The following is a 12,959-nucleotide window of genomic DNA, read 5'->3' on the forward strand; positions in this document are numbered from 1 at the left end:
CTTCAAATTAAAAAGAGAAAGCAAAAGTAGAAGATAAAAGAATAAATAAATGAACTAAAATAAATAACAATAAGAATATATATAAAAAAACAATAAAAAAGTAAGAATAAAAGACAAAAGTGTAGCAGCAATAAAAAAAGGAACAACAGACTAAAAAAGCTCAGAACTATGAATAAACTTAAGTACCCGGCTAACAATATCAATATCACCCCACAAGGCAGCGTTAGTGGAGAACGCAGTCCGTGACGTTCTCTGAGATGTGAGTATTTAGGAATACTCAGTGGGACAATACATTCCTCACAATATGGACGGTCCAAACCACGCAGCAAATACTGTGCATCAGATGGTAGTGTCTGATACGCGCGTCAGAAGCACTTCATCTCGACAACTAGGGAGAGAGGATGTATGCTACTCTCCAAGGAGTGTTTTAACTGTATGAAGTTCATTTTCCTGGTCCGAATCCGCTTGCCAATGAGAGCGCATCAAAATGTGGAAATAGCTGCAAAGATCGGAGCAAGGAAGACTATGTTCCAATGCAACCCCTGCCAAGTCGACGTTCTTGGCGGTTGTTTTATTTGTTCGTTCTTATAAAGTTATTTATTTTATAATAATGGTAATACAGAGCTGGGAGTGGTGAAGAGATTTAACAATATTATCGTTTGCTCTGGTGTGTATATATATTTCTGAAATTCAGCGTATGATAAATATATTGTTTGTTCCAGATGCAAGCATTATACCAGCAAGCACAAAGGAAGAATAAGACGTTAACTACTTGGACAAAGGAAAAAGTGGAACAAATTAGTAGAATAGCAACTACATGGGATAATTTCCAATCATTTATGGAGAATTATGAATTCTTAATTAGCAAACAGGTAAGGATATAATTTTCTTATGTTCAGTGTGAGGAAAACATGTTCTTTAAAATTTGTTTGTGTGTGTTTTCTGAGGAAACGAAGAGAGGACTTCCTTATTCTTTGACAGTTTCCAAATAAGTAAATATATATTTTTATTTAAAATTTAGCCGGATTAAAATTGTATTACAAAATGTGTGTATTTTTTAAATGGTGGGGATTTTTTTATCAATTTCTTCGATCCGTATTTAATTTGTGATTCTTTGTTTTTTGATATAATGTGCTTTGAAAGTTGATTCCTCTATTTATAATTCTTATTTATGTAACAATGTAATACAGTGAATTTGATGTTTCTTTTCTCTCATTTTTCTTTGGTTTCGAATATCTTGAAATACTTGTGTTGCTTATGTTATTGTCATGTCACCAGAACTTTACTGGGAAAGAAGGTTCAATATTTCTATGTAATTCAATGCAATGACGCATACCAAACAAACTTTCTCTGCCATCTTCAGATATATTTTCGAAATTAAAATTACCTACATACTCATGTTATATTGAATAGATGTAAATGCATTAAAAACTTGAGGACTCTTCGGACACCATTTAATATTATCGAATTGAGGTTAATTGGTTTGATGTGGGTTATTTTGGTATGATATGGAACCATTTTAGGGACTGAGGCTCAGAAAAAACTTGGAAATCGAAAAATAAGGACAACCTGAATATATATACGAGGTGCATCCAGGAAATAATTTTCTCACGCGTCCCATTAGCTAGGAAACCATATGTTGCGCGAAATGACTGCATGCACATGAGAGAGTAAAGTCCTAACATGCCGCATTCTCTAGCGGAACTTCCCTAGTGCTTTCAGTAGCATGGTGGCAGTGGTTAAGATGGACGTTTCTATTCAGCCCTCGCCGCGTGTGAAGTGCGAGCAGTGATAAAGTATTTGAATGCACAGGGCATAGCGCCGATTGAAATCCATCGTCAACTGTGCCATGTTTGTGGGTCTAACGTCATGAGCAAGCAGATCGTGCGTTGCTGTGGTGTAGACAATTTTGCAGAAGGATGCCAAAATGTGCATGATGAGGAGCGCAGTGAGAGGCCAACCGTCATCACAGACGACCTTGTGAACCTTGTTCGGGAACGCATCATGCAGATTCGTCGCTTCACAATAACGGAATAAGCATTAGCATTTTCAAAATGACGGAGAGGCGGAGGGGGTAGTCAAACAGTGGTTCCAATCTCAGGCGGCCGAGTTCTATGACACAGGTATAGACAAGTTGGTCCCAAGGTATGACAAATGTCTGAATTTCGGTGACTATGTGGTGAACATGTTGAAAAGTAGCTACACACATCCTGTATTTGGTGCAATAAATGTTTCCATTCAATTGTGTTTTGTTTCTGTTCAAGGCCTTTGGGAAAGTTACTTTCTGGATGCGCCTCGTATATATATATATACAGGGGTAGACAAAAAAATCTAAAACGTTTGCAAAAATGAGAAAATCATACCTAGTATGGTGTGGGGCCTCCTTTTGCGTCCAAAGCAGCTTGGGTCCGACGTGGAATGGACGTATACAGCTCCTGAATCGTGGTGTGTGGAATTTTGTACCATTGTTCCTCCAAAACAAGCTCCAGTTCCTTAAGAGATGCTGGTGGAGGGTAATGAGACCGAACACGCCTTTCTAACTCAGACCACAATGGCTTAATGATGTTCAGATCTGGTGATTGTGGGACCCAGGAGAGCTCCTTAAACCATGATTTCACCGTTTTTGCAGCGTGACAGGGTGCCAAATCATCTTGCTAGATGCCATCACCATCAGGGAACAATATTTGGACCATGGGTAGCACCTGGTCCCCCAAAATGGCCTCATACGCCTTAGCATTCATCATTTATGCAGGGCTATGAAATGATGGGAATTGCGGAAAACCACGATATCACTGCCCATACTGTAACAGAACCACCCCCATGTTTTACAGTTGGGAGCAGACAGTCTGTATCATAGGCCTGCGACAGTATTCTCCATACATAAACACGACCGGTTGTTGGAAACAAGGTGAAGGTCGATTCATCGGACCACATTACGTGTTTCCACTGCTCATGAGTCCACGCCTTGTGGTCCTTGCACCACTGGATACGCCTCTTCGCATTTACTGCTGTGACCAGGGGTTTAGCGATAGCGGCCATGCCATGAATTTTCATTTTATGAAGTTCCCGTCGCACTGTTTTCGATGAAACCGGGTTCTGTAGGTCGGAATTGAGTTCAGACGTAGTTTTCGTTGCAGTGATCTTCCTTTTAGCTGCTACAATCCGTTTTAATGCCCTCCGGTCCCTATCTGACAGGATTGTCTTTCGACCACTGTTATGCTTTACAGACGTCGTTTGCCCATGAATTGTGTATGTCCTCGTGACATTGGACACAGTGCCTTTCGATACCCCCACAATGTTCGCTACTGTTGCCACTGAAGCTTCAACCAGACTGGCACCAACGATTATGCCTCTTTGGAAGTCTGTCAGTTCGCCCATTTTACCGCACCACTTTCACATCACGACACTCACAGGTGAACTGCTTACTGCTGACGGAAGAGGAAGGTCCACATGGCACATTGAAAACAAAAAAATGATCGACAACCGCAACACGCGTTGTACAGCGGAGGGCCAAACTTACGTGTCCTGTATGAAGTGTTTTTAGATTTTTTTGTCTACCCCTGTATGAGTGAGTGAAGTCGGTCTAGAATTATTGGAAACCCAACTTTTGGAAATGACTGCAAAAACACATTGAAAGATAAAACTCGATGTCGATATGAAATATATTTTCGTTTTAAAAAGAACAAACTAGTTGAAAAAAGATGATTTCAGTCACTCAAAAACATAATCAACAAAACTTCTGTAAAATGTGTATCCAAATGTTTCTTTTTCCAGGTGGAAACTATAAAAGCCAATCTTTCGAATCAGTTTGGAAATTTAGAAGGAGAAGTGGAAAAATTTAAGTTAAGATGGGAACAAATGAGACCTCGAGAAACAGATTTACAAGATGGAGGACCAGAAGTTCTTCATAAGAGTCTTGATGTTCTTAAAGAGAAGAAACACGAGTGGAATACGTTGATGGAAAATAAAGAGAAATTGCTGTAAGTGTGCATTTCTGTAAATAATCAAGGTTGTATCTCATATTGGGTTTTGGTAATTATTACATGACAAAGGAAAAAAGTAAAAATTATGAATACAAATTGCTAAGCGTCAAGAGCTGTCAATTTGAAATGATATATCTTTAATATTATTTCGAATTGCTAGGACTTAATACATAGCTTTTTAGATTTGAACTTTTCATTTATCTTAGTTGGGGGCCGCGGTGGCTCAGTGGTAGAGCGTTCACCTCTGGTGCTTGGGGTCCCGGGTTCGATCCCAGCCCCCGCCAAGTGGACTTTGTGGTGGACAAAAACCGTGTGCGTGGGTTTTCTCGGGGTTCTCCCGTTTCCTCCCACTTTCTTCTTTCCACCATTCCATTCATTACTCATTATCACCGTCTCCTTTAGCCTAACCGGCATAACCGTGGGACGTAAAACTCAAATATTTCATTTCATTTTCATTTATCTTAGTTTGTTCGGATGATAATAATAAACTGATTAGAGTGGTGCGAACAACTTAGAGCAAAAATACGACACTTTGTACGATATCAGGAAATAAAACACACATTATAAAAGTAAAACGGAAATAACTAATATTATACGAGGTGCGTTCAGAAAGTATTGGTTAATGTACGTGAAGTAGTGGGGGCTTTGCACAGCCGTGGTAGAATGAAGATAGTCTGAAAACTAGTTCCAGTTTTGTAGCGTCTTAAAATGTGTGCTGCAATAGGAAACACCACCAAATGCGAGGTGTGAGCTGTCATACGTTTTCTGACGGCAAAACAATGTTCGGCAGCAACTATTCATCGGGAACTTTGTGCCGTGTATGGACCAAGTGTGATGAGTGAATGAGTTGCTCGTGAATGGGTTCGTTCATTTAAAAGTGAACAAACATTTATGACGAAGAGAGGAGTGGCAGGCCATCATTTTCACTGATGAACTCGTTCAGACAAGTGATGGAAAAGTTCGTGGAAATGGACTTCTAACGATCTCTGAGCTTTCCGATGAATTTCCACAAATTTCCAGGACTGTGATATCTGACGTAGTGATACTGAGGTTAGGCTACAAGAAGTACTGTGCTGAAAGATGCAGTCACAGGTTGACTCAAGGTACAGGCGGGAGATTTTTATGCTGATGGAATTTCTAAGTTAGTGAAGAGATATCATAAGTGCTTGAATGTTTATGGAAACTATGTTGAAAATAGAACAAAGAAGTAGTTTTCAGATGTATATAATAAATTATTCTTATTTACTTTGATGTTTCTTTCTTAACCAACCGAAGCTTACTTTCCGAACGTCCCTCGCATATTAAAAATGAAAAAATCAAATAATTAGTTTCTTATCGCATAGTTAAAACATTTTGACTGATTAAAAAGAAACAGACAAAAATAGAATAAAATTAAAGTAGTCATCTTAAAATTATATTTCGCAGAATATTACTAAATTCATCATTAGATCCCGGATGTTTTGGCATTAAAAACCTTGTAAATAGACAGGTAATTAAGCACTAAAAAATCTTGAAAATTTGTACTAAAATAGGCATTTTTAAGAGCTGAATAAGAAAGCATAACTTAAATAAGAAAATTATATTCTACACTTTGAACTTAAACATACCTTAATACGAGTACGCCTGCACAGGAACCTGAGCATTATTGAAGTACTTGAAATACAATGTTAATAGTCTATTAATTGATTCCAGGACCAGTTTGTTCACAGTTCTTGCATTAATTGTGAGTATGCACTAACATTATTAGTCAATCACGAAACTATAATACTTACTAGTTGTAATAACTGTAAACTACTTTTTCAAGTTATCCATAGTTAGACATTGTCGTCTATCAGTCAGTAATATTCTTCAAGACAGAATAATCTTTCCACTTCCTCTGACGTTATTGATGTATATATGTGCATATATATATATAAAAGTTGCAAAGTTTATCAATATTTATCACATTTCCGGAACGGTTTGAGATATCAAAGTGCTGTAGACGGCAAAATAATTTATACGTTCATTGCAAATCACAGAAGTAACTAGATGTGATACTTTTCTTAGTAATGTTTCGAAATAGAGCCTTTCAAAAAAATTCTAATTTTCAAGTTCTGGTAAGTTCGTTCCTATTCATTCGAAACAAGTCATATCATGACCATGGTATCCAACGGTAAGGTACTTTCGATGTGCATTTTCCTGTCCATCTCCGTTGTGCTGTATATGTTATAGAGGCTTCCAAACTTTGGATGTGTATGATACTATAATATCCGTACGTAGCAACACTTATAGTGGTATTTGAAGTTTTCGTTTGATATGTTGATTTGAAATATGTAGTAATCTGACGAAGTGCCATTGAAAAAAAAACAACTTTATATTAAGTTGACAACACTGTTAGTTAGGTGTTTCTGATTAATATGTGCAAAGATGTCCCCCTCCTTGTAATTGCTTCGTGCACAGTTTCGCTTTTCTTCCTCTTTTGGTTTCTCAGTTATTACGATATATAGATATATATATATACGGTGCCTGGATCAGTGTTGGTTGAAACAGTTTTCTCTAAGAATCAGTACGATGACTTCTAATTTTCGAAAGTCCAGCAAGAACACACTCACATTTTTCGCGCACGATACATCCGTTTTCACCCGAAACCGAGGAAATCTCCTGTACAACATTAAAAATTTGAACCATTTTATTAATGGATAGTTTCACTTTTCAAGAAGGTGTCGAATATTATAGAATAGTTTGTAGCAATAAAAGATAGTTCACTTTGTGTGATTTCATTGAAATATAACTGTTTAAAAATTCTTACTGAGGAGGCGTCATTTTGAGATAGATTGTTAATAATCCGCTATCTTCTCAAAGGTATTGGTCTAAGATATTGCTGCAGAAAGCCAGATGTTAAAATTGGGCTTGGCGATAATTCTAGTTTAGGTGAAGTTTCTTTGAAGATCTGAATTCGTGGTAGATCTTTTAAAAGTATTTTCTTCGTGTTGGATATCAAAGAATCCACATCTAGAAATAGACTACGGATTTATTCTGTGGTTCTGTGGAGTACATGACTTATGCACGTGATACTAAAAATACGAGGAAACCTCATATATGGCGCTGCATCTGTCAATAACAAGAATGTCCTCATGTTTGACTCTATCTAGCCATAGTAAATTCAAAGCGTTGGTAATGATTTGATCAATGCTTGTACATTTTTTTTCCTAATTGTTCACATGCAAGCAAATATACTTTTGACGGTTCATTAACATTCATTGTCCCAACCACAGTATTAGCAATCCATCACCCCAAGACATCAGTCGTCTCATAAGTAGAAACCCAAAATTTCTTCCTTATTTTTTTGAATGACGTTTGTATAGAATACATTAACGTAATTTTTCCGTACGCAGTGTTGACTCATATAGTACTTATTCTTTTGTGTACTTGGACAAGAAATTACTCAAAGACGGCTTTTCCAATTTCCAAAAGGGAATACCAGCGTCTATAAATGCCTTACACAAATCCAGGGAAAACTGCAATTAACGAACATAACTTACATACAAAGAAATGAGACGATATTGGATCACCTATTTTTGTCTTTCTATGCACAACACATTTATGTTTGGCTGTTAGCAAATGCTATGAAGTGTGACACTTTTTCACACAATTCACTGACGTACCACAAAACTTAGGAAAGATTATTGATACATTAGTTGAAATCACATCCAAACTAAATGGTTTTACGAAGTTGTTCAATTTAATGAAATGAAAAATGAAATGAAATCTTTGAGTTTTACGTCCCACGGTTATGCCGCTTAGGCTAAAGGAGACGGTGATGATGAGTAATGAATGAAATGGTGGAATGAAGAGAGTGGGAGGAAACGGGAGAACCCCGAGGAAACCCACGCACACGGTGTTTGTCCACCACAAAGTTCACTTGGGGGCTGGGATTGAACCCGGGACTCCAAGCACCAGAGGTGAACGCTCTACCACTAAACCACCGCGGCCCCTTCAGTTTAATCCTTACCGATGCCGGTTCTTTAGGCATTGTTAGATTAATACATCACCCTAACACAAAAAACAAACAAAATCACTTGACGAACTAAGAACAAAGAGCCAAAGCCGAAACTTTTAGTTGAACAAAGTAAACATATCGCGGAAGGAAAGTTCGTTGATGCGATACACCTGAACGTACTCTTCTAAACAGATGATGAATATTTTTAATAGAAAGGAGAAAAGTTACAAAAATGAAGTTCAGATTTTACAAGAAAAGGCGTTTGTAGGCATTAAAGCATAAAGACAGGCTCTATATACTAAAATAGACTTCAGTCTAACGTCACACGATTAAACCATTCAGGCTAAGGAGACGATCGGCTTCTTTATAATAGATACCTGGGGTGACACGGGGAAGTAAAATAGGCTGGACCTGGTGTAACTATATCGTCTTGCATGAGTAGTCAAGTCAGGAAAGTGTGGAGTCTTTATGTCCACACACAGCCCTTGGGCCTTCATGGCCTATGTTGAAAGAAACGATCTACGCATTACTTTTTCTAAAGCAACAGATCATAATCATTCGATGTCGCGTTAAGTATTTGATTTCGTACCAGTTACTATAATTAATTGGGGAGAGTTTTATCGATCATCTTCATCATAGATACTCTGCTATCATTGGCAGGTCACTTGCCCCATCTGAGAAGTTTCCATGCTCCATGGTCTTCAACGTAAAGATATGGCGTATACGACGAGAGGCTCTTCGTCTTCACGTACGATTTTTCTGTTTTGGTATCGTTCATCAACTGTAGCCTCCTACGCCTCTCCCTCTGTTTCCTGCCATCATATCCTCTAGTACGTTCATCATGATACATTTCTTCTTAGCTAATATCCCACCATTTTGTCTTCTTGTTTTCAATTACATCTAAAATTCTTCCTTGTCTACCCACCATTTCTAATATATTCTGATTCATTTTCTGCTCGACTCAGCTAATTCTCTCCATTCTTAGCCACACCCACGTTTCAAAAACTTACAATCTCTTTTCATTACTTTCGCGCAATGTCTATACTTCTGCCCCATACAGTACAACACCTCCACACGAAACATTTTACGAGTCTTTGTCAACTCTTTGTTCAAGGACCTACAAAATATACTTTCTTCTTCTTAAATGCTTCTGTCACCATTCCTAGCCTTGCTTTTATTTCACGTTCGCATTTTTTGTCATCACCAATAAAACTGAGGTATAGGAAACTATTCACCTGTTTTTGTTTTCTCCTCTCCTACTTACTTACTTGAAACCGATCGCTTCGTTCCAATCACCGTGGCTTTTATCTTTGTAACTAACATATTATTCACATCCCTTCCTCATTCCATATTATTCACATCCTTTCCTCATGCGAAATAAATTGTTGAATTTGTATTGATAGTTCTTTGAAAATATTTTGATTCACCTTAACAATTTGTTTTTGTTGTGTTCGTTCGTAGAATTGTGTTTTTTTTTTTTCTTTTTCATTTTTAAATGTTGACTACGTAATAATTAAAAGTAAAAGAGTTCACGAATATGTAAGTTAGTGTGTTTCACTTATTCTGTTTCTTTCTTTCGCAGGAAGGACTACAGTCAATTCGGAATGGAGGCTCCGGAAATTGCTCAAATAGAAGAGATAGAAAATGATCTGAACAAACATTTAGCAATGTGGTCACTGTTTGATGAGTTTAACAAAGGTATAGTCGAACTTTTGTGTAGAAGGATCAATCTTCCTGATAGTAAAATTTAAACATAATTATTGTTTGAGCTCCTTCGTGGCTAAGCGGTTAGCGTACGCGCCTTTGGCATGGGAAACCCAAGTTCAATTCCCTGCGGGAGCACATGTGGTTCGGATTCCACGTTAATCAGTAGATCCTGTCTCATATAGTCTCGCTGCTGAAAGGGACATTAAACTCAAAATTAACTCAACTCAATAATTACTTTAAAAAAAATCATTTATCAACTTTCTCTGCAATATTCATGTGGTTACTTTGTTGATCGGAGTACGAAACTCAAATATTATATATCGTGGCAGTAAGGCCAACCGACACCCTTTATGTTCCCAAAGGGATTATATGCTGTTCCACAGTTAGCAGTGAAAACTAAGATATTTTCAATCTAGATTTAAGTACTCATTTCTCATTTAAAAAGACAAACAATTTAATATTTTTAGGCTAGAATTTGTTAATATCAGAGAATGTGACACCACGTTCAGGAATTCTATCATTCTACTACTAATTAATTAGTTGGTACAACCAGGTAAAAAGTAATTTACGTTGCGATAAACCTGAAACCGACATGAAAGACAAAAAATGGGTGAGATTTCCTATTTTTTCCAGATTTACAACAGCATTGAATAAGGTTTATACAAAATACGATTTTGGAACAGCTTTAAAAGTCCCCAAAACTTTAGAAAAGAATATTACCCAATTTAAGAGTTATTACACGAATCCCAATGAAAAATCCGTTATTTATGAAATAAAATGCAGTTGCCACGAAAGTTATATAGGCAAAACGCAAAGAAATCTAAAAGTCCATGTCAAGCAGCATATTAGAGATTCAAAGCGGGAAATCCGGTGTCAGGTTTGTCGAAACATTTAAAAGAAACCAACAGAAGGTTAAAGATTTAAAAAAAAAAGTGCTAGAAATGAAGTAGAGAGATTTGTTTTTTAAAATTTATTGTTCTTTCTGTTTTTAACCTTCGTGAGCAAGATTTCAGAGAGCGTCGACAGTTCGAAAGTATAAAGAATATTCAGGAGTTACAGAAATCCGTAAGTGGAATGATAGAATTCGTTAGCTAAGATAAGTTTGGGTTAGATTTACGTAAGATAGGATAGAGTTAGATCTTTTGTGCTTTACATCCTTATGCAACACCATGGTTATGAAGGAAGGAACCTTCTATTAACGCGACCGGGACTTAAATCCGATTCATAGAAAACGTCATGCAAGATAAGTCCTCACAGTATTTGCCGTTCCCCACCATACTATTTCGCATTTAAGTAGGTGGATTAGAGGACCACGTTACCGGTAGATAGACCAAGCTAAAATGGAGTAGAACAGAAAGGTTACAGGTATGAAGTAAAGCCAGTATTTTTCGGAAAATTTATTTCTAATTTTCCCTAATAATATTGGCTAATCTTACATGTTTTGTTTAACCCAGGGTTTTCATAAACCTGGAAAACCTGAGAAATCCAGATAATGTAATCAAAAGCTGAAAAAAAAACCTGGAAAATCAAGGAATTTCAAGTACGCAGTTTTATTTCTGAGAAACCATTGTTTTAAACCTTCATTTTATTACGGCAAGCATTTCTTACATAATAAAAAATGCTTGAAAGAGATGGAGACTCTTGCAACTGGAAACAGTGATGTAGTATTCTCATAGTTTTTTCTTTCTTTCTTTCTTTCTTTTTTTTTTTTTTAAGGAGAAAGAAGAAGGGAAAGGATGAGTGGAAGATGGCATGGTATAGAAAGCTGGGAGAAGAAACGGAGGAACTGAAGAAGTTAATTAAGTGAGGAGGGGTCAGAGCCTATAGAAGGAATGGAGAAAACTTATTGAGATCTATAAAGAAGAAGAATAGAAAAGGCACCAGAAAGATTAGTGAAGAGGAATAAGGAGTCATCTACAGAATATGGTGTGGGGACTGCGATATGTCATATGTAGGAGAGACAGGAAGAGAATGAAAGAAAGGATAAAACAACATAAAGATTACGTGAGGAGAAAGAAAGATACCAATGCGATATACAAACATGTTAAGGAGACTAATCACGGAATTAACTGGGATAAGACGGAAGTATTGGAGATAGAGAAGAAAATGATAAGGAAGCGGTAAAAAACAGATTGGATAAAGATGGTAGGAAGAGGTAAGCTGATGAACTGGACAGGCTGCTTACCTATTAATGAATTATGACAGAGAATTTTGGATAGCATAGACAGGAAGATGGAATTGAAAAAGGCACTTATAAGGACCAAACATGGCGGCGTGTGATTGGCAGGAAAATGGACAAGAGGACCTACGGAATTTGCTGAAGGCTTCAGCCAATAGAATTTAGGCTTTTCATAAGAATGATTATATATATATATATATATATATATATATATATCTTCATTTATGTTCTATATACTGGCTGATGAAGGATATGGTAGATATCTGAAACCATAACATATTATAATTTAAAATACTTTCCTGTTTCGGTTTTCGGAAGGCCGTTACATGCATTATGACCTAGCGACAGAGTTTTAAAAATTTATGATCATAATTGTAGTGAGCGAAGCTCTGGCAAGGTGCATGTTCAAAATGGATATCAATGTGAATCTTATAACTCGAAAATTGTACTTATTTGTTTTCTTTTTTTAAAATACGTGACAATTGTAGGTCTGCTGGATTTCTCTTTTTACTTTACCTGGCTATTTGGTAGCGGGATATTTTATAAAATAAATTATTTTTCATAACCTCTCTACTTCTCTCTCTCTCTCAATATATATATGCATAGTAGACATTTGTAAATCGTGCTCTGGCAAACCTAGAAGAGTCAGGGAACTTGTGATGGCCAAATAAGTGGGAAACATGTAACCTGACCTGATCTAAAATCATCAAAGCGAAAGTAGTATTTATGTTAATGAGAGGAGACATCCGATTTAAACGTATTTTTACACACCAAATCCTCTGTAGGTGCGAATTCAATAATAAACTAAGAATGCAAAAGTGATTGACTGGACCAGGACTCGACTTGGTTCCTCCTTTCATTAATATAGTGATAATACATCCGTTGGCGGTGTTCTGAACATAGACACTGGGTGTGTCCAAGCACAATAGGTAGGTTGAGGTACAACCCACATGGTCTGAGTGGAAGAGCACCGAAGAGAGGGAGAAAGTATGGCTGTTCTGGGAGCGGACTGGGTACATAGTGATTAGCGCATCAACACGGTACGCTGAAGATCTCGGGTTCGAGTCTCGGTCCAGTCATGTACTTTTTCTCTCTTTGTGTATTACTACTA

The 12,959-nt window shown here is 37.1% G+C and overlaps 1 protein-coding gene across 2 annotated transcripts in view; it reads left to right on the forward strand.

Annotated features, from left to right (window-relative positions):
* Positions 1-12,959, forward strand: part of btv (dynein cytoplasmic heavy chain beethoven) — a 437,347-nt gene that overhangs the window by 99,501 nt on the left and 324,887 nt on the right. For both annotated transcript variants that reach the window (XM_081739028.1, XM_081739029.1), the window contains exons 21-23: positions 723-872; positions 3,775-3,980; positions 9,545-9,660. In XM_081739028.1, coding sequence (XP_081595154.1) covers positions 723-872; positions 3,775-3,980; positions 9,545-9,660 — 472 coding nt within the window. The remainder of the gene's footprint in view (positions 1-722; positions 873-3,774; positions 3,981-9,544; positions 9,661-12,959) is intronic.

Source organism: Thermobia domestica, chromosome 14, assembly GCF_964235325.1.
Source record: "Thermobia domestica chromosome 14, izTheDome1.hap1.1, whole genome shotgun sequence".
Classification (NCBI taxonomy): Eukaryota; Metazoa; Arthropoda; class Insecta; order Zygentoma; family Lepismatidae; genus Thermobia; species Thermobia domestica.